A 25,133-nucleotide genomic window follows, 5' to 3' on the forward strand; every position below is an offset into this window, starting at 1 on the left:
AAGAAAAGAGATGGCTGAGATCCTGGAGGATAAGCCACGCGTTCTGTAATATCTGTCTGATAAGAGTATCTACCTGGGAAGGGGCACAGCAGGAGGAGGTCAGAGCTGGGCATTGAGTGAGGTTAGCATCTGGGGCTCCAGGAAAACCAACCCTCATCAAACCCTGGATATAGAATTTCCTGTTTTGGAGCATTTCCCACTAGTGGTTATGTCATGTGTCACTGGAGTCTTTGCAGCACCACTAGGGGTGGACAATGGGCAGCTTGCACCTTGCCCAGGCTAGTCTCCAGTCTATACAACTTTCTCCCCTGCTGATCTCACTTGGCAGCCTCAGGGTAATGAACAGTCAACATAATTGTTGTAGTTCTCCAAGTCCTTTCTACAGAATCATTCAAATGTCAGAGTGGCCTGGTAAACCCCCACCCTCCCATCCAATACACATATGTTCACACTGTCAGTGTACCTCAGGAAAGCCAGTATGAGGGGCGAGTGCACCTCCAGACTACTAGAGCTTCACCCAGAGGCCATGAGCACTGGCTGTGAGGCTCTGGCAAAGTGCTTTTCCCCAGGCCTTGTCCCCAGTGCTGTATGTGAAAAGAAGAAGGGTCAGTACAATGGGTTTGTATCTGTCAGTCATGCAATGAGGCTTGAAAGGAACATTCCAGGGTGGGTTACAGCACAGCACTGTTTTTCACATTTGTCTCTGGTTCCCTCTACATCCGACAGTGCCTGTCTATAGAGGGGCTGTTAGATGAGTCGAATCCCATGTTTCTAGGCAGCCTAGGGACTCCTGCAGAAGGATCCTCCGGAAGGCCTTTCCTTGAGGTTGAGTACATAATTGGACTCCCAGAGACAGCTGCTACTGCAGAGAGAAGATATGATGGCTTCCAGTTCTGGGGAAGTCTGACTCTTCACTAAATCTCCCTCTTGTGTAAGCCAGTCCTCCTCCTCGTGGAGAAAAAATAACCTTCTGTGGCTCACATATTCCGAGATCCCAGCAACGCCACTTAGGAGGACGCTCCATTTAACTCAGAGGCTAGCAAGTCTGACAACTCCTACACCTGGTAATTTATCTCACATTATATGGTGGGTGTGGATTAAGAATTACTAATTGTTAATCACAGCTTGGGTGCGTTATTAATGAGTAATGTCACTAATTATAGGGTCATGTAACTGAGCAGGCAGGCGCCCTGGCATCTTGGAGACGATGCTTGACTGCACTTGCTGTCAGGACCCTGAGAGCAGTGAGCAGTGACAGGCTCCATCCCTGAAGCCCCTGCAGACCCTCAGCTCGAGCTAACAGCCCTAAGGTCTGACTGCAGGGGAGAGCTGTAAAGATCAGCGGTTCCCAAGCTGTGAGCTACAGCGCTTCAAGGGATGCTGAGCTAAGCCAGGTTCCCTAGATTCCAAGCTGTGCCCGGTGAGGTGCCTGCAGGCTAAATATCTGCTCACTGCCCTCACCACTGGCTCTCACGTGCATGCAACCATGTGCCGAATAAGCAAATTCGCACTTAAAGGCAAGCACAGCAGAATTCGCTTTTTGTTTTGTTCTGTCAAGAACTCATGAAAATACGTCCAATTTAAATTCCTGGGCCTTCTAAAAAGTCCTCGATTTCTCCCTGTACTCTTAGTGGTTTGGTTTCTGCTTCACACACACACAAAAAAAAACTGAGGTTCCTACTTACACATATGTTCTCTCTTTTTGCTTCCCAAGAATAAACTATTCTTATATACTCCCTTCCTTTCCCAGGTAATGCCTCCTCTCTCCCTTCCTCCTCTTCAAATATTCAGAATTCTCTTTCCCATGTTCTGAGCTTTCAGTTGTACCGACTGGATTGAAACTGGCTGCTTTGGACTGAGGGAGAATTTTGCTATGCAATAATCCAAAGCATCACTTTATAGAGGAATGAGAGTGGGTCTGGAAGAGGATGGAATGAGACAGGTGTTCCTCTGAAGCAAGTGAGAATCCTACCATCAGTTCTGGAGCCTGACTGCTTCTTCCAGAGAGGACTCCCATCCCACCTGACAGTCCATTATCCACAGGGAACAAAAGAGAGCCCAGTCTTCACATCATCCTGAGCTCAGTGGCCAACCCTCCAGCCTCCTTCCCCTTCCAGAACAGACAATGGACTGAACCTCAGACACCAGGAACCGCACCCCAGAGGAAGCCACTCTGTGGTTCCCTTTTAAACACAGTGCTGTGCTGGGTCACTGTAGAAGAGAAGCGTGCATATGTGTGCCACATGAATGGGCCCCGCCACTTTCATGCCTTCAGCTTGTTAAAGGAGCTGGACACCCTCAAAAATCTATCCAGCCCATGATCACACACCGAGCTGCCGAGAACAAGCTGATCCAAGAAGATTGGAGATAGACAGGAATAAGAGTTGTGGGTGGGGAGTGTTGATGCATCAGGGAATTGGGTCAGAAAGTGGTGAGCTCAATGTGCTTAAGGACTTCTATACCTTAAAGTGGTCACTACAGTAGGATTTGTTGCATTTATCTTATTACCACAATGCCACAAACATAGAGATATCCAAGGTTGTGGTTTACGAGACATGGAACAACCCACATGTCCATCAGCTGATGGAAGGCTATGGAAAAGTGGTAGATATATGAAAGAATACACACACACACACACACACACACACACAAAGAAATATGGCATTGGTGACAACATGGATGAACCTTGGGGAAGTGAGTGGCAAGGACTACATGACCTTATTTACATATAGAATCTGAAAAATGTTGAACTCACACAGGGTTCAAAATGCACAGAACAGGTATAGCCTGTCTGGAATACAGATGTGGGGGGGAGGGAGATGGGGTGCATTGGTGATGAGACTGTTGCACTGGTGAAGCAGAGTGTTCTTTTTATGACTGAAACCCAACTACAATCATGTTTGTAATCATAGTGTTTAAATAAAGATATTATTTAAAAAAAATAACATGCATAGAGTTCCTTCCCATGCACAGAACATATTTAACCATATATAGGAAAATTGTTAACAATGCACTTGATGCTTTAAATTCACTAAGAAATAATGTTCTTTCTATAAAAATGGCGACTATGAGGTGAGAGATATGATGATTAGCTGGGCCCTGGGAATCATTCCACAGTGTATACATGGACAACAATATCATGTTCTAAACCTTAAATCTATAGAACCTTTTATTCACTAATACAATATAGCTCAGTAAATCTGGGGAGAAATAAATGCTTTAAAAAAAGGTAGAAATTATTGATTTGAAAAATGTCAGTGCTCACTGAAGTATGGAGAATTTCTAGTAGGTGGTATGGATGGTGCATTGTGGGTATGGATGGGCTGCATGGCAGAGTGTGGAGATTTAGGGTTTCAGCCCAAAGAACTGGAACCTCTGGAGCAACTAGAAAAATAACTTTAAATATTCACTGTTTTCTAATCATGGTGCTTAAATAAATATATTAATTTAATACAATTAATAAAAACATTGATACAAAATCCCTTCAGGAGTTATTCCTGGATCTGCACTCATCAATCATTCCTGGTGTTGCTCAGAGTGTCATATAAAATGCCAGGGATTGAACCTGAATCTGCTGCATGTAAGGCCAACTCCATATCTGTTGTACTATTTTTCCAGGCCCTGGCCCTGCCCTCTTTAATGGCACCTACTACTTTTCTCATCTGAAGCTCTGCTGAGGAAAGTGAGGAATGGAAGATAAACAGAAACTCTAGGGAATTAGCAGTTTACCAGGCAAGAGAAGAAAAAAAGGCATAAGAAGAAAGCGTGGAAGACATAAGACAGAAAAATTATAAAATCCCCTTAGTGCAAAATTTCCTCTATTGTGTTGCCTGCTGAGAAGACTCGGTATGTAAAGAGTTGTTCGATCTAATACAATTTAGTTTGTGAGAAAGCTCTTTCCTCAACCTTTAACAAAAGAAAAGAAAATAAATCATAGCAATAAAAATTTGGGGATCATGAGGGGATAGGGAAAAATCACCATGTCCTAACATTTAAGAAACTGCATCGTTTCTTGCTTCATAACATTGAAAGGGCAATAAAAATCTCTTCCTGCAATTAAATATCTCCATCAGCTATTAATAAATTAAGTATTTCATAAGTCATGATACATTAAAAAGGCATCATTGGCATTTGATTCTATTTTGTACTTCAGAGATGCATGTAATATTAATGACTCATGATCACGACTCTATTTTCTTGAGTCTCTTCAGAGCGTACATTAATCATCTGTTAATCTGGCCATAATTCATAAACTATCAGCTACATTTTGCTGAATAACTTACATCCAGAGAGAGATGGGCTTCCTAGCAAACTGCGCTGTATGGAGCCCTAAGTCCACCTCACCCCAGTCCCTGCTCCATCACAATAGGAGGTCTGCATCCCCATAGTCAGGGATGATGCATTTTGACCCCAGTCGGAAGTATGCCCACTGTGATTCCATGATTTCAATTTCATTCTTTCATGAACTGAAGGTCAATAGATCTCACACTCCCTGTTCTTTTAAATCATGATACAGGGGCCAGAGAGATAGTATGGAGGTAGGGTGTTTGCCTTGCAGGCAGAAGGACGGAGGTTCAAAAACAAAAAATTATTCATGATACAAATACATGATGTGATATTTACTTTCTGAACTGAGTTGTTATTTGGTTTTTTGTTTTTGGGTTTTGGTTTTGGTTTTTGATCTTGGGGCCACACCCAGCGACACTCAGGGGTTACTCTTGGCTCTGCACTCAGAAATTACTCCTGGCAGATTTGGGGGACCATATGGAGTGCCAGGAATCAAACTACCACCCGTCTGGGTCAGCCACGTGCAAGGCAAATGCCCTACCGCTGTGCTGTCTCTCCTCTTTCTGAACTGTTTTATGTGTAAAGTTCAGTAGTATCAAATACATTCACATTACTGTCCAATCAACTTTCAGAACCCTATAAATTTTGTAAATCTGGGGCTCTTGATGATCCACAACTTTCTAACCACTCCGCTCCCTCGCCTTCTCCCTAATCCCTGGAAAACTCAATTTACTGCTAGTCTCTATGGATGCGACAGTTCCAGGGAGTGCCTATGACTGAAATCCTATCATGTTTATATGTCTGTGGTACCTGGTTGATCACACAGCACAATGCCACCAAGGCTCAACCATATCATAGAATGTAACCAAATTCCCATCCTCTCTGAAAGGTCATATAAAAGTTCCATATATGTAAAAAGCTATGTTTACTTTGAAGAGTATTTATTCTGAAGACAAGAAATCTGAGTTACTTCTACGTTGTGGCTATTTAAATAATGCTTTACAAGCATAAGAGTGTAAATTTCTCTTTGGATTCTGTTGCCAACTCTTCAGAATATATATATATTCTGAATTTCCATGTAACTTTTTAATGTCTTTTTTTTTTTTTTTTGGTTTTTGGGCCACACCCAGCAGTGCTCAGGGGTTATTCCTGGCTGTCTGCTCAGAAATAGCTCCTGGCAGGCACGGGGGACCATATGGGACACCAGGATTCGAACCAACCACCTTTGGTCCTGGATCAGCTGCTTGCAAGGCAAACGTTATCTCTGCATCTCTATATCTGCGCTATCTCTCCGGGCCGACTTTTTAATGTCTTAAGAAACTATCACCCTGTTTCCATAGCAGCTGACCATTTTATATTCCTATCTGCATTGTTTGAGGTTTTGATTTTTCCATGTCTTTTCCCAATCATTTATTTTACAGGTGCTGTTGTTGGTTAGTTAACCATTCTAATGTGTTTGAGGTGGGATCTCAGCCATGACATTTCAATTCTCCTGAATGTTAGTATTGTTTTGCAGAAGACCTCAGTGATTAGTCTACACCAGGGGTCCTCTAACTTTTTAAACAAGGGGCCAGTTCACTGTCCTTCAGACTGTTGGAGGGCCAGATTATAGTAAAAACAAAAATTATGAACAAATTTCTATGCACACTGCATATATCTTATTTAGAAGTGAAGAAACAAAATGGGAATAAATACAATATGTGGCCCACAGGTCGTAGTTTGAGGACCATTGGTCTACACTGTCACCTATAGTCAGGAGTGTGGCCCTGTAGCACTACATAGACAAGAGCATTTATACTGGAGCTCTGCCAATTTCCATCTCTGCAGATGAATACATGGGCCCAAATATTATCACCTTCCTATTACATAGGCTTGTCCTGTGAGTATATCCACTATCATGCAACTCTTCAGGTTTTCAATTTGAGTAGAAGAGAACATGGGATGGATGGGGTGATCACTGGGTAGGAGTGTCCCTAAATATTATTCTCATTTTTTGTTTTGTTTTGGGGCCACATCTGAGGATGCTCAGGGCTTCTTCCTGTCTCTGCAGTCAGGGATCACTTCTACCCATACTTGGGGACACTGCCAGGAATTGAACCCAGGTCAGCCGTGTGCAAGGCAATTGCCCTATCTACTTGCCTATCACTATAATCCCTTACTCTTATTTGTTAAAAATTTGTAAACTAAGAAAAGCTTTATGGTTACCCAAAAGATGCCCTAATTCCTATTCCACAATACCTTCTTGCTTTCTTCCTTGGCAATGTCACACTGAGACACGCCTCCTACCTCTTTCCCCTTCTAACTGAAAATAGAGTCTTAAGATATATAAAGATGCCTCAGGTTGAATACATAGAAAGAAAGAAATTGTTGCCGTCTTGGTTGGAAGAAAGAGGGAGGCTGAATGACATCTCTTTGTGGAAAGGCTGAATGACATCCCTCCAATATCTAAATCTTAATCTATGCAAATGGGGGATGTGTGTGTGTGTGAGAGAGAGACAGAGACAGAGACAGAGAGACAGAGAGATAGAGAGACAGAGAGAGAGATGAAGGAACTTGGGTGGAAAGAAGGAACAAAGTAGCCTTGAGCAGAATGAGGATTTCTCTTGAGAAGTTGGAAAAGGCAAAAAATGGATTTCCCTTTGATCCCTAGGACAACCTGCAGTTTGCTTTGTGAGATTTACTTAGAGTCATAAACTTGACAAGTTTACTGCTGACCTTTAGAATTCTACTCTGACTCAAGCACTTTACCTGATCTTCATAACACTACCTTGGCTTTCACAACTCTATCCCTGACCCTCACAACTCCACTCTTGACCTTCACAACTCTACCCCTGACCTTCATAACACCACTTCTGATCTTTATAACTCTGCATCTGATCTTCAGAGCTCTACTCCTGACCTTCAAAACTCTACTCCTAATCATTTTACTCTTGACTTTCACATCTCTACTCTGACCTTGAAAATTCTGCTTGCAACTTCACAGCTCTAAGACAATAGGCTAGGTTCCTTTAGTCAGTAAGAATGTAGTCCTCAAACATGCTTGTAATCATAAAATCATAATCATAGTGCTTAAATAAAGATATGTATAAACACACACACACACACACACACAAGAATGTGGTCCTTTGTTTTGGCAGTGAAGCAAATATGGCCCCCAAAACTTCCCACTTGGTTCAGCAGCAAGATTCCAAAGGATCTCCATTGAGGTTTCCTTGCCTGGGTTTTACCCTTTGGCCCTTGGTTTCTCAGTGACAGACATGTATTCCTTTCTTTCTGATTGCCACAAGGGACTGGAGCACTCCACAATGATAACAAGTTGTAAGCAGGAAAAAAATCCAGGAAAGAAGCCCTTTCAGAATTCTTATTTCCAAGTTCCTGATTGCATGTACTATGATGTGGAGGGATGAGGCAAAGTTCCAGCAAATTACAAATTCCAGAAAATACATATTGGCCAGAAAAATAATTTCCAAAGAAGCTGCCTTGGATGGAACAGCTGCTTCTCTGTGCTCTGAACACTTCTCAATAGCTACCCACCTGATGGGAAGGGAAGGGTCTCCTGCATCCCACCAATCCTTTGGGGGGCTGATGTACATGCACCACAGCTCCCAGCTGTATCCATGGGCTGAGTTCTCATACCGCTGCACCTCAAAGGTGTCCTGTTTGATGTTGTCGATGGAGGGAAGGATCACTCGCTTCCGGTTCTCCTGGATTCGAGAAAGAACTGGTTCGGCCCTGCAACACAGGGAAGCAGAAATAAAATATCTGTCCCCAAACCACAGAGAACAGATCCAACTATGCAGAAGTCAGAAACACAGCAGAAACTGAGGCCCTGATAGAGCATGCAATTTGAAAGGCACAATTCTGGGGAGCCCTCATAAAATAGCCAGAATATGGGGCTAGTCCCAGTCTTTGCTACCTTGCGGGAAGCCTGCCCAGCTCTGCGAGGCTACATGGTGACCACCTGCCCTTGCATAACTCCTCTTAGATACAGGCTGAATGGAGGCTCTGGGTTTTCTTACCCAAACTGAATTCCCTTTCCCCAAATAGGCCACTTCTGCCCTAGCTGGCCTGCTTTTAATAAGCAGTTCTAGCTGCTTCGTGTGTCTGTGACTATTTCAGTTGTTTTAATTGATTATTTAATTGATTTCTTAAAAGGGATCTAATTGAATTGGTAGCAGTGGCAGGAGAAAACTAATTAAATGCAAAGGCAGCAGAATCCTGCCTAGGGCTTGCTGCCTCCTCAGGGCTGTGGCAGGGGCTGGCTCCAGGTATAGCCCCCCACTCCCTAGAGAGCTGATGCTTGTGGGGTCTACCAGGCAGGCACAGGAAGGGAGGGGTCTGTTCTTCACCAGAAAGGAGAAGATGGCATTGATGTCTCTGCTGAAGAACCCAGACAGGTGCTGAGTGAATCAGTAAAAATCCTTTTCTCTGCATTACTTGAAAGAATAATGAGAACACTAGGCCTACAGCCCTGTCTCTTTTCATTTGCAGTTACTGAATTACCTATTGGCTCATCTCATCTTTCTATTTAAACTGAGCAATAAAATATACCTAGCCCTGTTTATTGACCCCTACTTCTCAACACACTCCAAATAGGATCAAGTTCTCAGAACTATGGGAAAACTTATTGCTCCCTCACAGTCCTCTCCCAAGCTCGTCCTCAAAATTCCCCCAGAGTCTTCCCCTGCAAGCTTCCCCCTGCAGTCTCCCCCACAGGGTTCTCCCAAGAGGCCTCCCTCAAAAGCCCTTTCAGAGTCTTCCCCCATGAGCTTCTTTCCCCTTTTTTTTGCCCTTAAACTCTCAGCCTATACTCTCCCTCAGAGTTCTCCCTTCAGAGTCCCTGCTCAGAATTCTTCCTCAGAGCTTCCCCTCAGAGTTCTCCTCATACTGCTCATGAGGGAAGCCTCTCATTATTGGGAGGAAGTCCTACCACTCCAGAGGTTTATTTGATGCCTTCTCTCCCTCTCTTTCTCTAATTTCTCTCCTCTTTACTCTAATTTCCCTCAGGAATATGACGCTCTCTTCTCTCTCAATGACTCTCTCCTCTCTAAAACTATCTTTGCCATTCTTTCTACTCAGGTTGCTCTGACTCCACATAGAATTTTAACGTATTTTTTTCTTTTGGGGGGATGTGAGAAAGAAGGTTCCTAAACAGTGGTCTAGGGTGGTCTAGTTGCCTACAGAAAATTTTCAGCCAACCAGGCTGTCTACTCGTGCATAGTCCAAGAATGTGATGCAGCAAAACAGGAATAGTCAGGCCATCCTGCCAGGGCTTGGGATCTCCAGGGTCATACCTGGAGTATCATACCTGGTGATACTTAGGTATGTGATAATAAGGATTGAATTTACAGCATGTTGGGCCTATACCCTAAAGGGTGTACTACCTTCCAGTCCTAAATACACTGCTTGTGGACAGAGATCTGGCTACATGTTGGTTCCTATTTTAAACGCTGTACCTTATGCTGGCCATGTCAGTCTCCCAGCACTGACTCGGTTCAAGGTTCTAAGGCTGCAATAACCCTGACAGAGTTATGTCCACTGCCACTGTAATAAATCAACTGCTAAAATATGGAAGTTGTTCCACCAAGGCAAAGGAGGGGCAAGAGAGAGATTCATATTGTGATATAAATAGATGTGCAAAAGGACAGATAAAAATTGGCAATGTGAAAGGATGCTCTGAACTAAAATTAATAGTTGGGCTTGGCAGTACATCTCTGAAATATGAATTGAGGGGCTCATAGGGTCAGATTTGGACTTCCTTCCTGTGGGTCAAAGTATTCTTCAGCAAGGGTTGCCAGGGGCCCAGATAAGACCTCTCTACCCCACTATGAAAGACAACGGTCAGGGAACTCTCTGAAATTTTCAAAAGTCCAGCTTAAATGAAGGCTCTACTCTCCACCCTTTCCTGTTAAGTGAAGTATCTTCTAGTGTTGTGATGCACATCCCCACTCCACTCCCCTGTAAAATAGTCTGTAATGACAGGCAATTGTCTTGGGATATAGAATAAAACTGACTGTTTAGGGCAGAAGTGAGTATGCTGGAGATGAAAACTGGTGTTTATCATAGGGACTATGGTTCCTGTCTCTAAAAATAAACAAAATGGGCTCAGAGAGACTAATTTCTCTGAGGCTACATGGTCATCTGGTGAAGGCTTGACTTCAGACCCACCCAAATGTCACTGCTCCTTGAAACGTGCACATCAGCCAGGCCAGTGCAGAGAGAAATAGATAGAGGTGTTGAATCAATGGGCTTGTGCAGTAAAAGCAGTGCATCTTCTAGTTTATGAAAGAACATCCAGCTCTCCCCAGACACATGCTTACCTCCAGGGGGGACACCCTACCCATTTTGGGCAGGGTGTTAGGGTCATTCCCTTCCTCAATGCTGATTATTGTTGAGCTTTGACACTGGATGTCCCATTCTGGTTAATGGGATTTAAAGGGGACACCAGTGGCACATTTTAGTGAGCAGAATCACTAAAAAATAGAATGAAATTCGATTACTGTTCTTCTTTCTGTCATAAATATGGTTTGTTTTAGACAGGAGTGACTCTGAGATGTCATATGACATAGAAAATAGTGAGCAGCACTACAGACAGTCCAAGCTGCCCTGCCACGTGGATGAGACTAAAATAATCTTTTTGATAAACTGGGGTGGAGATGATCACTACAACTTAATCAGAAGAATTGGATGTAGTAACATAACATGGGGCCACTCTGCTAAGTGTGGGAAACCAGCCAAGGAACCAGGCCTGGATAAAGAGACCATTAGTGAGACCAGTAGCATCTGGAAGGTGACACTATCTTGCCAGATTCTAAACCCCAATTTAGGAAGTTTTCTTCTGAAAAGTCCCATCCTAGGGAGGTACCTTCAGACTGAGTCAGAAGTTGGTCACCAAAAAACAGGCCAGAGAATCCTAACAGCAATGTAGGCATGCAGCAAACACTTGCCCAAGAAATGCTTCCTGCAGCCTTGCTTGCATTAAATTAGGTCAAAGACAGTACGGTGTATTTCTTGGAAGAGTGGAAGTAAGTGAGTGTTACCTCTCCCCCAAATTTCTCCCAGCTCACCTAGATGGGAGGTGGTCTGTGATTGCTAATAAAGGGGGTTGCCTCAGGGGTAGAAAGGATTGAGAGGGGATTCAGCAAAAAGCCTCAGGAGAGGAAGCATCATGGAGGGATGAGACAGTTTTTTTTTCTCTCTCTTAATTCACTTTAACCTTTTCCACAGTTGATATTTTATTTATTTTTTAAATAATATTTTTATTTAAACACCATGATAAAAACATGTGTGTAGTTGGGTTTTAGTTATAAAAAAAGAACACACACCCCTCACCAGTGTAACCTTCCCACCATCAATGCCGCCATCTCCTTCCTCCTCCACCTGTCTTTATTTCTCTCACTCACTACCATTGTCATGATAGTTGTAGTGTAGTTATTTAAGAGATAGGTTTTAAATGCAGGGCAGCTTAAGAAGGGTGCTTAAAAGGTTAGCTTAGAAGCCACACATTGTGGCTAGGGCCTTTAATAAAGTTTCATGTCTCCTGAAATCTGACTGCTGTGGATCATTTCCTCACCGCTAGCCTGAACCTGCAAACCCCACTGGCTGAAAGGGGATGAGGCACCTGGCCTGGCTGAGAAAGGCCTCACCATCTACCCACCATCATCCACCTCCATCAATTAATTATTAATTTAAGTAATACTACAAGTGAGGGAAAGGCTGATGTGAAAAAAAAAAGCTAGAAGGTAAAACTGACTAAACAGGGCTGAATGGGATGAACATCAGTGTGGGGAATAAGTCAAATTAGAGTTATATGGAATTATAACAAGGAGAAACTAGGTATCATGGTGTGGAGGAAAAGGCGAGTGATTCCAAAGGAACATTCTGATGCATCTGTGCAGATAACTTCTAGTTTGATGGTTTTCAAAACTTGAGGGACCATAAGGGTCACCTAGAGTATTGAGCCCCAACTCAAAGCACTGATTTCAGGGTCAATATTGATCCCAGGAGTATTTAAGTTTAACAATGTCCTGAATGCTGCCTTTTTCTGATGACCATACTCTGGGTATGATTCTGAGAAAAACAATGCTGAAGCTCAGGGGAGGTAGAGCTAACAAGGGCTGCAGGTCACCTGGACTAATGACAACCAAAAATATAAAAGGAAACAGTTTGCAGTGTCAACAGATACCTGAAATTGCTGGAAAGAGCCAACGAGTTACTGAGAGTAGAGTCATAGAAAATTAGATGCGAAAGTTGCATAGAAGCCCACTAAAATCAATGAGTAAAACAATAACAGAAGGTTCAACTAGTACCTACAAACTCAATAAATCCTTACAAAATGACTTTTGTAACATCACTATGAGATATATGCTACAACAAGCAATATAAAGTTAATTATGTTATGATTGCTAGGGGAGCAGGCTGAGGGGGTGTGTAGGGAACTAGGAACATTGGTGGAGAAAGGTGGTAGGATTGGCATTGGAACATGGAATATATGAACCAACTATATTATTATTAACAACTTTGTAAATCACAATATTTAAATAAAGTTTCAAACATTTTTTAAAAAGTGCCAGTGCCAGTGTAAATAGCCATTGAGACATCACATGAATCTCCTACCCAGCCATAAGAAGGCTCTAATGTCTCTGGCAAATGAAGACATTTTCATGTTTAGTGATGGAATCTTGGATTTTTAAATCTGGTTCTGTGAACAGCATTTATTGAAGATGCTATCATTGAGTGTAAACATACATTATTTGTGAAATGAAAGTCCCTGCCTCTGAGCAATTAAGCAATCCTATAGTTATTTAACTCTGATTTGATTTATCATGGGTTAGTTAGAAATAATCAAATGGCCATGCTGTGAAACTGAAATTATGCTCCAATGTCAACATACTCATTGAATGATTTCAGCATTTTTATTGCGTTACTCCTCTTAACTCCAAATATACTGAATACCCCTAATTTCTCTCACACTGTCCTTATCCCTGTGGCAATATAAGGGCCTTTTCCTTCTCTCAACTGATCTCAAAGGTGATCCAGGAGCCAGCATGATAGCGCAGTGGTAGGGCATTTGCCTTGCATGTGGCTGACCCAGGATGGACCTAGTTTCTATCCCCAGTGACCCATATGGTCCAGCAAGCCAGGAGCGATTTCTGAATGCATAGCCAGGAGTAATGCCTGAGTGTCAACGGGTATGACCCAAAAACCAAAAACAAAAACAAACAAAAAAAAAAGCGGGGGTGACCCATAAGCTTAGAATAGCCAATGCTTCTTCTGCCTGAGTAGGTAGAATTGTTAAATATTTTCTTCCTGGCTTTCTACTTCCCTCGGGTGGGGTGGGGAGGAGGGAGATTTGGGACATTGGTGTTGGGAATATTGCATCGGTGAAGGGGGGGGGGTGTTCTTTACATGACTGAAATCCAACTACAATCATATTTGTAATCAAGGTATTTATATAAAGATATTAATAAAAAATATTTTCTTCCCACAAGAAACATTGGCCATTCATCCCAGAAAAGAGAACACACCAATTAGGGAAAAAGAACAGAGATTGGCCATTTTAATCCTCTGCAAGGACCACCATAAGTTTCTTCTAACAAAACAGTTCTTACTGGGAACTTTCATGGTGATGATGACAAAGACGCTTAGCAGAAAGAGTAGATACATTTCTCCTTGGTTCCCTATTTTATCCAAGATTTATGCCTCATCCCAGATTCCAGCCCACCTGATTATGTTGCAGGTTCTTAGTGCCCCCAGGGTTTCCACTGTGACCTACCAGCCAGCTGTAAATTCCACATGGGCATCAAAGAAGCCAGTGACCTGGCCCGTGGCCACTTTCCAGCCCTCGATGCGTGCTCGGATCAGACCTTCTCTCTTCTGATTGCGCACCACCTTCACCAGCCCAGGATAGCGCTTGTGCACATATTCTTCCAAGGGGGCCTTCAGTTCCTCTGCAAGGCACAAAGTGCAAGAAGGTCACTGGAAATGTGCGCCCACACCTTTGCCATGATGGCAGATCTTCAGCAAGCTGAGATAGCTGAGAAGTTTGCAGGCTAGGTACTATTTTGCAAAGAGCTCAGTTAGTGGGAGTTAAAAGACATTCCAAGCCCTGGGCCCAAACTTGCACTACTCTGTTGAGTAGACTTACTACATGTGATGAGAATAACCACTGGCCTTTATACTTCTTCTTGCAGATTCCTTGGGGAATCTTTTGTGACCCTCTTCTCCTTGGCTATCCATCATCCCTGTCCTCTCCAGACCCCTGAATCCTGTAGGCCACCTCTAATGTGGGTCTTAACCATTATTTACACTGGTTCTTATGGGTTGTGTCCTGGGAAGCCCACGGTTAACTGCCACATGGGCTCTGCTCCAATCTTAGGAGGCATAAAATCCCTTGCCTGGGAGCAAAGACTTCGCGAAGCACTCTCAGGACTAAATTTTCTCCTACAACCAGCAGGTGGATCAAGGGCTTTGCTTATTTGATCTAATTTAATCCTTACAACCACCCTTGGAGGTTGTTAGATTAATTCCATTAATTAACCAGACTCATTCCACTCTGCAAATTAAGAAACTGTCTTAGGGAAGCCAACCTGTCCAATGTCAAACCCCTAGTCCTAGAAGAGATGAGCTCAGCCAGGATGTTCAGCTCCACAGACAGAGACCAGAACTAGTGCAGATAAGAAGCACCAGACACAGGGCTCAGAGAGACTAGAAGGAGCTCATCCCTGCAATGACTAAGATCAATACTGGTGAGCCTCCTACAGCTAGCCTTTAGATGCCAGCAGACCAGGCGACCTCCTCTTTTGCTTGAACCCTCCGCTCCTCAAATTGTGGCCATGACCCCATGTAAGGGCGTGGAACTATGTGTCTGAGTTGTCAAAAATTTGGCAACAATAAAAGGTTTATAATATAAAAAAACTAATTCAAAGGGCTGAATCAATAGTATGGTGGGTACAGTGCTTGTTTTGCACATAACCAACCAACCAAATCTTAAGTTTGATTTCTGTTGTCCCATATGTTCCCCTGAGCTCTACCAGGATTAATTAATGAATGCAGAGCCAGGAGTAACTGCTGAGCAACCACCAGGTATGCCCCCAAATAAAAATAAATAAATAAATAAATAAATCACCCTCAGTGTTGCACCCATTGCATTTCTTAGCAAAAAGAAGTGCAGAGAGGAAAAAGCTAAAGAAGGCTCTAGATAACACTCCTCCACACACCATCAACTGTGCACACAGAGACTGCAGAACTCTTTTCTTCCTGCTACATGTGGCTCTGACAAAGGGCAGCACTGCAGACCCAAATAGGGGTAGGTCTCCAGGAAAGAAGCATCTTGGCAGAAGTATAGAAGTGGGAAAATGTTAATGTAATAGGCTGTTCTGTATATCCTAAGATTCATCTGTAGAAGTCCTACTTCTAGCACCTTAAATATGACTGCATTTGGAGAGAAGCCTTGAGGGGCTATTTTATTTTATTTTTTAAATAATTTCTTTATTTAAGCACCATTACAAAACATTACAAAATGTTTATAGTTGGGTTTCAGTTATAAAAATATACACCCCCCCCTTTACCAGGGCAACTTTCCCACCACCAATGTCTCTCATTTCCCTTGTCCCCCCACCTCTTGCCTGTCTTCAGGACAGGCATTCTATTTCTCTCTCTCACTATCATTGTAATGGTAGTTTAAGTTAGTGTAATTATTTCTCTAACTGCATGGTAAGCTTCATACCATGGACTAGTCCTTCTGGCCCTCATCTCTACTGTCTCTGAGTATTAGTCTTTTATTTTTCTTAAATACCACATATGAATGAGACTATACTGTGAGTATCTCTCTCCCTCTGACTCATTTCGCTAAGCATAATAGATTCTACGTCCTTCCATGTATAGGCAAATTTCATGACTTAATTTTTCCTAACAGCTGCATAGTATTCCATTGTGTAGATGTACCATAGTTTCTTAAACCACTCATCTGTTATCAGGCACCTGGATTGTTTCCAGATTCTGGCTATTGTAAATGGCACTGCAATCAACAATGCAGAGGGCATTTTTTTATATTATGTTTTTGTGTTCCTAGGATATGTCCCTAGAAGTGGTATTGCTGGATCATATGGGAGCTCAGTTTCCACTTTTTTGAGGAATATTCATATTGTTTTCCAGAAAGCCTGAACTAGACAGCATTCCCACCAGTAGTGGGATTCTCCCCACATCCTATGCCAGCACAGGTTGTTCTTATTTTTGGTGATGGTTGCCAGTTTCTCTGGTGTGAGATGATACCTCATTGTTTTGATTTGCATCTTCCTGATGATGTGGAGCATTTGAGGGGATAATTTAAATGAGGCAATTAACTGAAGCTAATATAAGAAGGCATTTTTATGCAGAGAGCTCCCAGAAGCACATGGCTAAGGAGGAACTATATGAGAGTAGAAATGCCAGGAAGTAAAAGTTTATGACTTTAGCCCTGTCTGAGGTGCAAGATTATGTAGCCTGAGTTAACTCGGAGAGCTGAGCAACATCCTCAAGAATAAAAACCCAAAGCTGGTTGGGGAGCAGCCAAGTCCTGCCCCACAGTCTGGGGTGCTACATGGGTGTTACTCTCACTGGAGGGATCAGAACTTGAACCACTCTAGGCTTTTCAAACAACCAGGCCTTGAAGTTTTCTGTTGAGAAGAGGAAATCCACAGATCACACAGGGCTGTGTAGGAGGATTCAGCACTTTACAGAGTGAATGTGGAGCATTATCCCAGTAAAGCACTGCAATGCTTTACTCATTCATTAATACACTGGATGCGAACTGATAGTAGTCATTCTTCTGCTTCCCTCAACAGGTTTCACTAGCACTGTGGGGCTGAAACTGGACAGCACAGCCACAGTCTCTGTGGCTCACAAGCCCTTTCCCCTGTTTTGTGTCCAGATGTAGGACAATCCCTGCCTCATTATGTTCCTTCCCATTCTTTTTTTTTAATTTGGGAACACATCTGGCAATGCTCAGGGCTTATACTTGGCTCTACTCAGGGATCACTCCTGGTGGTGTTGTGAAGAACAAACCTTGGTCAGCCACATGCAAGACAAGAGCCCTCCCCCATTGTATTACCATTCTGGTCTTTGTTATGTTTCTATCCAGATCCAGGGGTGCCCAAGCTGTGGGGTGGGTAAATCACATTTTGAGAAATGCTGAGCTTAGAATGCACAGAACTCAGTGAGCACCTGCCTGGCATAAGTCTGTCCCCAGGAGTGACAGAACAGAGGAACTCTGCCAGCACAGCTGTATCCTTACTACCTTCCCAGAGTTGTGAGGGTCCAGGGAGAGCTGGACCATGAGGACCCTCTGCTTCTTCTCTCACTGGGATGGGAATAGGATATATACATGTGACTAGATGAGAAACCTGAGAAAAATTTTGCTACCTAAAACCACCCACTTATTCCAAGGTAGCTAAATTTTCTACCTTTGAGGAAAAATTCTAGTAGTATAAATTCCAGCAAGAAGGCTGACCATGCACCATGCCAGCCTGGTTTCTCACCTGTCTGCACATGAGTGTTATATGGGTTGGCAAGGGATGGAGGATATACCCTGGGGGACGGGAACCAGGCACAACAGGGAGCAGTTGAATGAAAGGCAGAGATGCTGCCCCTCACCAGACAGTGGGTAAACATGTCAGCCAGAAAATGCCGAGTACTGAGCACCATGCCAGGGAATCAACATATTCTCTTAGCCCATAGTTGCCAGGAGAGGCAGGGCTCAGCAGGCTCTGCCTGCAGCCAAGAGTTAGCTCTCATACCAGGCCTCAGTGGTTTTCTCATTTGTTCTGTAGTGGTTAGTGAGATGTCAAGGGAGAGAAAGGGACAGTTTGTCATAAGAGTGCAGTTTTTACCACTGTCCTTCCTGCCATTCTAAGGCAGTAAGGGTGCATTAAAGGACTCTGATAAAGAAATCAAAGAAACAGTTCAGTCATTTGCTACCAACCTTAGGGCTGTTAAAAAATAAATGAAATAGTCTGGCTAAGCCTCTCTGGAAAACACTGTGAAGATGTTTATAAAGAATTGAAAAGAGTACTCCTATATGACCTAATGATTCCACTTGGCACTCCTAGAACAAAAACACTTATTCAAAAAAAATATATATACATCTATGTACACTGTAGCATTATTGACATTAGTCTAGAACTCACCCAAATGTTCAGAGATATATAAATAAAGAGACTGTGGTAGAAAACCACAATGGAGTACAACTGAGCTATGTGGAAAGATGGAAATCTTGCCATTTGCTACAACTTGAATAGAACCAGATAGTTCCACACACAATTAAATAAGTCAAAAATGCAAAATACGCTCACCAAAGAAAGGGTCGGGACAATGTACAATGAAAGTAAACCCTTGACCTCTGACAAATGAACTGACTTTACCATGCAGAGTTGTGGGTGTTGGTGGGGGATGAAAGGTTAAATTAGATATAACATGAGCACAAGTGTCAAAGGGTATTTGCCTTTGATGATGGCAAACTTTGTACAGCAGAAGCATTAACATTAACACTATTGTAAATCATATTATTAATAATAAAAAGATAGTGATTTATCTAAAAGAAGAATAAATGAAATATATATGCCTTTAGAATTATTCTATAATTATTATATCTGATGGCCTATTATATCATTAAAATACGCTTTATAACTTCCATATGAACCTGAGTTGTATCCTAGTTTACCAATATCATTTTATTTTTAATAAATAAATTTTGAATTGAATCACTTTGAGAAACAGTTACAAAGTTATTCATGATCGAGTTCCAGTCTGTAAACTGTCTGAAAAGTCCTATACAATGTCTTCAAACAATGTCCCCAATTTCCCTCACATCACCCCAGCCCTCTTCCCTGCCTGCCTCTGTGACATACTTTCTTCTCTGATTTCCTTTCTTTTACTTTTAGAAATTATGGTTTGCAATATTGTTATTGAAGGGGTAACATGCATAACACTTCATCTGCTCTCAGCACCCAGTTCTTGTCCAGAGTAATTATTTCCAACTATCATAATCATAATGGTCCCTTCTCTGCCCTAACTGTACTCACTGTCTATTTTTGGCAAGCTTTCTACCGTGAACTTGTCCTTCTGACTTCATCACTATTGTCTCTGGATATTAGTAGCACATTATCAGTATGCCTCCAAAATGAGTGTGACCATTCTATGTAAATCCTTCTCTCTGACTCATATCACTGAGCATAATATGCTCCATATCCATCCATGTATAAGCAAATTTCATGACTTCATTTTTCCTAACAGCTTAATTGTGTTTCATTGTGTAGATGTACCACTGTTTCTTTATCCACTCATCTATTCTTGGGTTCTTGGGTTGTTTCAGATTCTGGCTATTGTGAATAGTGCTGCAATGAACATAAGAGTGCAGAGGGTTTTTCTGCATTGTATTTTTGGACTCCTAGGGTATTTCCTAGGACTGATATTGTTGGGTCATATGGAAGTTTCATTTCTAGTTTGTTGAGGAACATCCATATTGTTTTCAAAAAAGGCTGTACCCACCAACATTCCCACCAGAGTCCCTTTCTTGCTGCATCTGCACCAGTACTGATTGTCCCTGTTCTTTGTGATGTGGGCCAATCTCTGTAATATGAAATATCTCATTGTTGGTCTGATTTGCGTTCCCTGATGATTCATGATATGGAGCATTTTTCATGTGCCTTTTAACATATGTATTTCATCTTTGAGGAAGTGTCTCTTGATTTCTTTTTTCCATTTTTGGATGTGGTTAGATGTTTCTTCTTCCTTCCTTTTCTTCCTCCCTCCCTCCCTCTCTCCTTCCTTCCTTCCTCCCTCCCTCCCTCCCTCCCCCTCCTTCCTTCCTTCCTTCCTTCCTTCCTTTTTCCTTCCTTCCTTCCTTTTTCCTTCCTTCCTTCCTTCCTTCCTTCCTTCCTTCCTTCCTTCCTTCCTTCCTTCCTTCCTTCCTTCCTTCCTTCCTTCCTTCCTTCCTTCCTTCCTTCCTTCCTTCTTTTTTGTTAAGCTTTACCAGTGCCTTATATATCTTAAACATTAACCTCTTATCAGATGGGTATTGAGTGAATATTTTCTTCCATTCTGTGGGCAGTCTTTGTACCCTAGCAATCATTTCCTTTGAGATACAGAAGCTTCTTAATTTAATGTAGGCCCATCTTTGCTTCCATTTGCTTGACCTACGGTGCTTCAACCATGAACATACTTTCAATATCATAGAATGTTCTCCCTATGTTTTCCTATGTGTACCTTATGATATGAGGTCTGATATAAAGGTCTTTAGTCCATTTTGATTTGACTTTTGTGCAAGATGTTAAAAAAAGATCTGAGTTCACTTTTTTTTGCATGTAATTGACTAGTTTTCCCAACATCACTATTTGAAGAGGATTTCCTTGCTCCACTTCATATTTTCCCCTTTATCAAAGATTAATCGATTATATACCTTAGGGTCAGTCTCAGAATATTCAAGCCTATTCCATTAATTTGAGGGTCTGCCTTTATTATACTACCATAATGTTTTAATAAGTACAGTTTGAAGTTGGGGAAAGTGATGCCTCACATCCTTTTTTATACCCAAGTATTTCTTCAAGTATTTATGGATGTTTATTATTCCTTATACATTTCAGAGGTGTTTGATCTATTTTTTTTGAAAAATATCTTGAGTATCCTTAGAGGTATTGCATTAAATCTATGCAATGCTTTGGGATATATTGCCATTTTAATTAGGCTAATCCTCCCAATCCATGAGCAGGATATGTGTTTTCATTCCTTGTGTCCTCTTGTCCTCTTTCATTTCTTAAAGAAGTGTTTTGTAGTTTTCCTTCTATATATATTTCACCTCTTTAGTTAAATTGGAATTTTTATTTTTAATATTTAATTTAAATTAAAATAAAAATTAATATTTATTTTCTCTCATTATTTGTATATTTAAAAGCCATGGATTTTGAAAATTAATTAAAATTAAAATTAATAAAAAGTAGTACTAGACAAATTTGTTTCTTTTTTTTTTTTTTTTTTTTTGGTTTTCAGGCCACACCCGTTAGATGTTCAGGGGTTACTCCTGGCTATGAGCTCAGAAATTGCCCCTGGCTTGGGGGGACCATATGGGACACCGGGGATCGAACCGTGATCCTTTCCTTGGCTAGCGCTTGCAAGGCAGACACCTTACCTCTAGCGCCACCTCGCCGGCCCCACAAATTTGTTTCTTAACATTTTTTGGTAGTCTTTAGGATTTTCTAAATATAGTATCATATCTGAATACAGTGAGAGCTTGACTTCTTCTCTTCCTATGTAGAATGCCTCTCATCTATTCTCATGCCTCACTGCTACAGCAAGTACTTCCAGTACTATAGTGAATAGAAGAGGCAAAGGTTGGAATTCTTGTCTTGTACCATATCTTAGAAAAAAGGCATTTTGTCTTCTCTATTGAGTATGTTTGCCATGGGCTTGTGGTAAATGGCTTGATCATATTGAGAAAATATCTTCACTTCCTTTACTTCTCATCATGTTGAAAGTTTTTTTTTTTTATCATGAATGGGTGCATTTGAATCTTGTCAAACGTTTTCTCAGCATCTACTGATATGACCATATGATTTTTTCTTTTATTGATATGGTGTATTCTGTTGGTTGACTTGTGTATGTTACACCATCCTTGCATCCCTGGAATGAACCCTACTTGATTATGTTATATAAAATTCTTGTTAAATTATTTGATTTTATTTGCTAGATTTTTGTTGAGGATCTGTGCATCAATGTTTATCATGAATATCATCCTGCAATTCTCATTTTTGGTATCATCTCATTTGGTATCAGGGTGATGTTAGCTTCATAGAAACTATTTGAGAGTGTTTCTTTTTCTTTAATTTCTTGGAAGAGCAGTAGTTTCTCTTTAAATGATTGAAAGAATTCACTAGTGAATCTGGGCATTTGTTTTTAGGAGGCCTTTTGATTCACTTCAATTGCTTGACCAACATTAGGTCTGTTCAGATACTCCGCATTATTTCTTCTAGGTATAAAATAGCACACACATCATATCGCCAACCCCAGGTGAAAGAGTGTGAATCAGGGTCACACATGAAATAATCCAAACCAGGCTGAGGGTGAAACACATGTAGTCCTGGAAGTCAATAGATTTAGTATGGAGAGCCTGCTGCCTGCCCAAACTACAATTTTTTATTGAGTATAGAGACCACTCCAAGGTGGGGCAGCTATCCAGAGCCTTTCCCACCCATGTTTACATATAAGACAATTTTGTTTTGGGTGAAACCAAGTTGTAAACAAACAGGTACAAAGAAACTAGAGATGAACTTTGTTTTAGGCAAAATAAGTTGTAACCCAATGTCTAGGTTCTGTTCTTTTGTGGCATAAAATTTCTCAAAGTAATCTCTGATTACCTGAATTTTTGTTGTGATGTTACCATTTCCTTTCTCATTTGTCTTATTAGGGTTCTCTCTCTCATTCTTTGTGAGCTTTGCTAATGGTTTATTGATCTTGTTTACTTTTTCAAAGAACCAACTCTAACTTTCATTGATCTTTTGGATTGTGTTTTGGGTTTTCAGTTCATTAATTTCTGCTCTAAGTTTTATCATTTCCTTCCTCCTGCCTGTTTTTGGTTCATTTTATTGCTCATTTTCCAATTTCTTAAACTCTGCAGTTAAGTTATTTATATAGGCTCTTTCTTTTTTCCTAATGAATGCTTGCAAAGTTGTACATTTTCCTCTTAATAACACTTTATCTCTGCCCCATAATTTGCATCCTTATTCTCATTTGTTTCCAGGTATCTTTGACTTCCTCTCCGATTCACTGGTTGTTTAATATTGATCTGTTTAATTTCCAGGTGTAAAAGTTATTTTTCTATAATTCACTTCTATTTTCAGTACATAACAGTCTGAGAAGATAGTTGATACAATTTCTATCCTCTTGATTTTATCTCTACAAAAATATTTTGTGGTCTCTCTTATGTTCTATCTTGGAGAATGTCCTCTGTGCACTGGAGAAGAATGCTTATTTGATTTTGGGAGGAGGAGGTCCTCTATTTATCTATTACCCTCCCTCTTCCATTTCTTCCTTCAAAGACAGTATATCCTTGCTGAGATTTAGCCTTGTTGATCTATCCAAATGTAGCATAGAGGTGTTAAAGACTCCAACTACTATTGTGTTGTTATTGATGTCTTTTTTCAAGTCTAGTAGCAATTTTTAAAAGTATTTTGCTGGTGACCAGAGAGATAGCACAGCAGTAGGGCATTTGCCTTGCACACAGCCTATCCAGGATGAATGGTGGTTTGAATCCTGGCATCTCATATGGCCCCCCATGCCTGCCAGGAGCAATTTCTGAGTCAGAGCCAGGAGTAACCCTGAGTGTCACTGGGTGTGAACCAAAAAAAAGAAAAAGAAAAAGAAGAAAGCATTTTGCTGTCTCCTCATCGGGTGAATATATGTCTAAGAAAATTATTTGCTCTTATTTACGTATCTCTTGGTTATTAAGAAATGACCCTTTCTGTCTCTTATAATCTTTTTTAACTAAATTATATATCATCTGATATTAGTATGGCCACCCCAGCCTTTTTAAGGGAATTGTTTGCTTGATGGATTATCTCCAACCTTTGACTTTAGAGGCCATGTTTGCTCTGACTATTCAAATGTGTTTCTTGCAGGCAGCAGAATATCGGATTAAAATTTTTTTATCCATTTTGTCTTTTTGTGTCTCATAATTGATATGTTTAGTCCACTGACATTGATAAAAACTATTTCATCGACTTTTGTGTCCTCTTTTTATACAAGTTTAGTGTGTTTATGGGGTTTGTCTTGCCTTAAAATGCCCGCTTCAGTTCTTTTGAAGTTGTTTTTGAGTCTGTAAAGTTTCTGGCTTTTCTTTATCTATGAAACTGTGCATTGTTCTTTCAAACCCGAATGAGAGGCTGGCTGGGTGAAGCATTCTTGGAAAAGTGTTCATTTTGTTGATTTTTTTTCCCACTACATCACATTACTGCCTTTGTGCCTAAATGATTCCGTATGATAAATCTGCTGTAAATCTAAAGGATGCTTCTTAATTTCCTTAACAAAATTTACATAATTCCCCCGTCCCAATTTTCTTTTTTGATCTTGCTTCTTTCAGCATTCAGTTTCTATCTTTGGTTTTCATCAATGTTACTAGGATTACTAGGATTACTGGGGACTTTTTATTTGGCTCTCTTTTAGCTGGTACTATTCTGGCATCCAGGGGGTGGGTGTATTCACTCTTTAGCTCCAAGTAGTTCTCATCAATGATGTCTTTGAGTGTTGTATCTTCATAAGGGTTTTCTTCATGGATATTTGAGATTCTGATGTTGTTTCTGTTGAATTTATCCTAAAGTTTTCTTGTCATATGTCTGTAATTTTCTGAAGATTTTTTTAAAATCTACTGTCATTTATTTAATTTTAATTTGCTTTAATTTGCTGTAATTTAATTTGCATAATGCAGGCATTATGCAGCTCATTCTAGAGCTCACTAATTCTGTCCTGTTACTCTGTTAATGAAAGCTTCCAATGAGCTTTTCATTTTGTCTATCAAATTTTTGGTTCTGTTATTTCTGTTTGAAGTTTTATCATTTCTACCTTATTGGTTGATCTTATTGGTTGTCTTTCCTATGGTTTCTTTGTGTTCCTTGAATATCCTCAACATTTCCTCTATATACAGTCCTTATCAAAGAGGTTATATAGGTGGCTGATACTAGTTCAGTCTTCAGAACTATCATTTTCATTCACTAAGCATGGTGGGGTTCTGTGCTATTTTTCCATTATGACCTTCGCAGTATGGTGGTGGTTTTTACATGTTGTAGTGTGGCTTATTAACTAGAAGAATTGTGTGGCCATTC

The 25,133-nt window shown here is 41.0% G+C and overlaps 1 protein-coding gene across 1 annotated transcript in view; it reads right to left on the bottom strand.

The window, feature by feature from the left end:
* Positions 1-25,133, bottom strand: part of GALNT17 (polypeptide N-acetylgalactosaminyltransferase 17) — a 421,732-nt gene that overhangs the window by 168,065 nt on the left and 228,534 nt on the right. The window contains exons 4-5 of the mRNA XM_049789513.1: positions 14,063-14,237; positions 7,822-8,019 (exon numbers count right to left, since the gene is read on the bottom strand). Coding sequence (XP_049645470.1) covers positions 7,822-8,019; positions 14,063-14,237 — 373 coding nt within the window. The remainder of the gene's footprint in view (positions 1-7,821; positions 8,020-14,062; positions 14,238-25,133) is intronic.

This window comes from Suncus etruscus, chromosome 15 (genome assembly GCF_024139225.1).
Source record: "Suncus etruscus isolate mSunEtr1 chromosome 15, mSunEtr1.pri.cur, whole genome shotgun sequence".
NCBI lineage: Eukaryota > Metazoa > Chordata > Mammalia > Eulipotyphla > Soricidae > Suncus > Suncus etruscus.